This window comes from Haplochromis burtoni, unplaced genomic scaffold (assembly GCF_018398535.1).
Source record: "Haplochromis burtoni strain Fernald_Lab_line unplaced genomic scaffold, NCSU_Asbu1 Contig_50, whole genome shotgun sequence".
Classification (NCBI taxonomy): domain Eukaryota; kingdom Metazoa; phylum Chordata; class Actinopteri; order Cichliformes; family Cichlidae; genus Haplochromis; species Haplochromis burtoni.
In genome coordinates, this window is record NW_024582411.1 from 1,409,624 (window position 1) to 1,414,385 (window position 4,762).

Below are 4,762 nucleotides of genomic sequence, written 5' to 3' on the forward strand. Positions count from 1 at the left end.
ACCTCTGGTGCAAATTACTGACCTCTGTCATCATTTTAGGTGGGGGAACTTGCACAATCGGTGACTGACTAAATACTTTTTTGCCCCACTGTATGTGGGACAGAATGAATTTCAAGAACTGACTGCATCCAATTAAAATACCATGCTTGAATTGGCAGCCTGCCTGGCTAGATGTTATATTTCATGCGCCTGTGGTAAAGGGACTGAAAACAAATGAATTAAAAGATGAAGAGGTATGGACCAATAATTTTGTCCCTACAGTGTGTGCTGGTCACTACCTTGTCTTTGAGACCAAAGTGGAGGTGGGGTAGCATGTGCAAACATGGTGACAGTAGAGTCATCTCAATGGGAATTATACTCAGCTCCCCTTTCTTGGTCTTTCCTGGGTTACCGCGGACACCAATGATGTCACCACGGCGCAGTTTGTTGTTGATAGCCACAAAGTCCTCCTCAGACTTGTAGTTTCTGAAAAAAGAAGGTAACACAGAAAATCAGTCACTACAATTTGAAGTTTCCTCGTAAGGAGAAACATTATTTGGAGACGTAAATGCAGTTTTTTCCCTTAGATTTTATAATTATCACATAATCAAGAAATCTTGATGAAAAGGTAAATCATCAGCTCATTATAATTTAAATATATCATTATGAATCTGTAACATTTACTTTTGCACAATCCATGCAAACCCAAAACAAATTCCCAAATGGGGAGTGTGTCATTCACAGCGTCAAGAGGTGAAATCTCTTTGGGTTTTCTAAAAAAACAAAACCAAAAAAACCCCCAACTTTGTTTCTGTACCTTGAATTTGCCATAACTTGCAATTTGACTCCTTCACCTCGCAAGTCATAGAACAGCAGCTTGGCGCCTGAAGCCCTCTTAGCATGGACGCGGCCTATCAAACATATATTCAGTTTGGATTAATTACAATTAAGTGCAAACACACAGAAAAAAAAAAGAGATAGTAAACACTTTTCACTACCTGACACACTGAGAACAACATCTGTCAGCTGGTCTCCAGGCTGTAGATGATTGTATTTCTCAATGAACTCTGTAAGCGACAGGTCCACATTATACTTGTGTGGGTAAGGGTCCTCCGCTGTGCCCTTCAACTCCTGGATGGCCTGAGTGCGGATCTTAAAGTATTGCTGTATTACATGGGAAAAGACAGATGTTCTTGTTTTTAAAAAGGGTTTTTTATATATCAAAAGTGGTGATATACTATATATATATACCTAATAATATATATATATATTATATCATATATATACTCATACATACACATATATGTACATATATGTACGTACATATAAGGTAAAATAACTACGCAAAACTCTCACATTGGGGTCAAGCGTCTCCTCATCCAAGGCATTTTCTGTTCCCTGGTCATTTGATTCTTTTTTTTGCTCCACCTGCTCTTTAACCTTGGCTTCTTTCTCAGCTGCCTTTTTCTCTGCTTTCATTCGCCTCTTCAGCTCACTGAATAAAAACAAAAACAGCAATCAGTGGTTGGATACCACATTTCGCCCTTATGATGCATTTGCAACTAAAAACAAATATCTTTTGGAATTCAAAAAAGCCAAAAAGTCACATCATATAACCTACTCTATTATTGTAACCAAAATAAATAAAAGCAAAACAAAAGGACAACATGATTTTCTACTAGCAGAGAGGTACAACAAATATTCATGCAAAACGCTCTAATGACAAAAGGTTGGTTGTTTTCCGCACTGGAATGGAAAAGCCACCAACCTTTTGTCACCTCTCCAGCGGTTCTGAGCTGGGCTTGCAGCTGTACATGGGGGCGCATATTTTAACCACTGTCCCCTGACCCCACAGGCTTGGCACAGCTGCTGCCTGGCTGCCCTGACCAGACACAGCATGCTGAACTACGACAGTCAGCAGACAGACCTGAGAAAATAGACATATACAAAGACAGTGTACAGTATATGAAGGCTGTCTCTGCTCTGTCCTTCAGGCAAAACTACATCCTGCTGGGGTTGATAGAACCCTCCTATTTGGCAAGACCCTCCAAGATCAAAACAAGTAAACAAGTATATATTTTTATATAATTAGCTTTACACTTCCTGTAATTAGATTCCGGTTTCACTTTCTACAGCTTTACTCTTGGCAAACAAAGATGATCTGGAAGAACGAAGTAACATGCGCTTGGCTTTATTTAAGATTTTTTATATTAAACAGAGCGTCCTTCTAAATAAACAAATCAGCATACATAGTTTCACCCGATAAACCATCATTCGCTAAAATTATAACTGCACATATAAGACGCCCACGCGATTGCACGATGTATCGAAGTCGTTTAACAATGTATTGTGGATGTTGTAGTTTCACACGTCAACAAGAGACACTTTCGCCACTGGTCTTAAATTAAATTTAGGACTGCAACTACCAGAAACACACACGACTTGAATTCTGGGGTATGTAGGCTAGTACGGTGCCTCAATACGGGACCTTCACTACGTTTTCACGCTCTGACCTGATGTTTTGCGGTGCCAAACTGGAACTGCCATAACTGTCGAAAGGAAAAAATCTTGGACGATGTGACAAAAGCGATAGAGGTAAAGAGCGGTGAAAATGCGAAAGAAGAAACGAATAAGCTCACTTTTTGCTGAGTTTGTCTCCGTCCACCGTCTTCACGTCTGCCATGTTCTTGATGCAGCGCACAGAAAGAGCAACTGACATGCGTGCGCCGCAGAAACGCGAGAACTGAGTGGTGCGTTCAAAGGACTGACGGAAACCAGAAAACTGAAACGTCCAAGGATACGTCACAAGATGGGCCCCAAATTACGGCCTGCTGAATGCGGAGAGCTGACAGATCGTCAGTGCTGTTTTTTTTGTTTTGTTATATTCTATTTTATTTATTAATAAATCAATACATAAATCGGGATTTAATTGCATACTAATATTACTAAATGTTCTGAAATCTAACATGAACTGAAATGTTTCATAACTTGTATGTTGTCGCCTTCATGCTGCATGAATGCGTGTAGTTTAATTGATATCATCTTTCAACACATTTAAAGCTGGAATAAGGTAGGCCCAGTTTATTCTCCCTCCATCCTACGCTTAGGAGAAACGTTTAAAAACGATTTTGCCAGACTTTATTCCATTAGGCGCAATAAATAAATTAACTCTCAGTTACAGATTGCTTTATCTGATATTTTGTTGCTACTTATTTCATTAAAAAAGGGTGTTTTGGTAAGAATATACCAAATGATACTACTATTATTTTCTGAAACATAATCCTATGTTTCATCAGAAAATAATCTACATAAAGCCAGTGTGGAAAAACAAACACAAAACTAGGAATACCTAATTTGTGTTAAGAAGGCATCCAAATAATAAACTAAAACTAATAAAAGTCGTGTCCTCCTCTCATAACCAAGTAATAGTTTTACACCAGAAAAATGAAATAAAAATCCAACTAGAACTTAAAGTAAATACATTTATTACAGATAGCAGCAAGTTTAACAGAAAATTAATTGCAAGAGTAAAAATGTCCCAATAAAAGCCAGATATATAAAAGTTATTTATTTGTTTGTTTGTTTTTTTTAATATTTTGGGTAATGATGATTTGATAGTTGTTCACATGGTTAGAAACAGAAAGGAAGATTTTTACACCTTCGGATGTTTACTAGAAGAGTGGTTCACTTAGGCTTTAAATATGGCAGAGAAATGGAAAGTACAATTTGTAGAGAATTTGTGGCAAAGATAATTATCCACACCGTTTCAAATTGCAGAACACACCTAGTGTGCACCACCTTTTACTGGTCTGACAGATCTGAGCAAAATGACTCGTGACAATTAAAATTACATCCTGTTTAACAGGATGCCCTGAGGGACATCAGAAGAAAGGGAACCACTGCACAGTAAACAACTGGTATAGACGGAGGTATGACTCACATCTCCTAACAAAGCCTTTAAGTAAGATGGGAACAAAGAAAACACACATTTGTGACCCTTGTCTCAACGAAAACACAAGAAAGCATCTTTAATTGTTGCTGAAAAGTTAGCATTTTGACTAACAGAATTAAAACCAGGCAGAAATTGTAAATAACAAAGAACATCTATTTTGGTTTCTCCTTTAGTCTAAAAATGGGAGAGGCTATATAGAAAAATATATGTTCAAAAAGTAATAGATCTACATTTAAAAAGGTTTATTAGCTGCATAGCAGTTTCAGAGAAAAATCTTTTTTGCATCTGTGTCGAACAACATAAATGCAATGGGTACTTCAGTACAAACAAGTCAGATATGACACAAATTGCACAACACATGAATCCACCACAACCTCATTTATCTGGTCACTGTTGTCGAGCACTTAAAGCGCACTCAAAGTGTTATGGCTTGAAACATTCTATTTAATAAGGACTAACCATCCCCGGTAAGGCCAGCGAGGTGTTAAACAAGCAGATATGGTAAAACGTCAATCTGACTGTTGCTACAACATCTCGTTAAGGCACGTGTACAATCTTTATGGGTGTTTTAAGCAGTGTATATGGTAAAAAAAAACAAAAAAAAAAACAAAAACACAAAACAACTAAAATGTGTGTGACTCTGCTGACATAATATTAATAGGTTATAATAAAAGAAAACCACATCTTGTTCTACTGAAAAAGAAAATTAAATAAAATGAGAAAAACGAGAACTTTTTTCAAAATAAAACAAAAACCTCCCTCTTGTTTTCCATACACGACGGTGTAAATGAGGGAAACACACTCATATCTGATCAACAATTACACATAATA

General features: G+C 37.3%; 1 protein-coding gene across 2 annotated transcripts in view; it reads right to left on the reverse strand.

Moving 5' to 3' along the window:
- kars1 (lysyl-tRNA synthetase 1) overlaps positions 1-2,738 on the reverse strand; it is a 12,528-nt gene extending 9,790 nt beyond the window's left edge. Inside the window, exons 1-6 of one of the 2 annotated variants that reach the window (XM_005929542.3) lie at positions 2,619-2,718; positions 1,748-1,906; positions 1,336-1,474; positions 978-1,143; positions 797-890; positions 279-465 (exon numbers count right to left, since the gene is read on the reverse strand). In XM_005929542.3, the coding sequence (XP_005929604.1) occupies positions 279-465; positions 797-890; positions 978-1,143; positions 1,336-1,474; positions 1,748-1,878 (717 nt within the window). In that variant the 5' untranslated portion in view covers positions 1,879-1,906; positions 2,619-2,718. Of the gene's footprint in view, positions 1-278; positions 466-796; positions 891-977; positions 1,144-1,335; positions 1,475-1,747; positions 1,907-2,618 lie in introns of both variants that reach the window. The other variant, XM_005929543.3, reaches the window with a different exon arrangement.
- Positions 2,739-4,762: the final 2,024 nt, after the last annotated feature.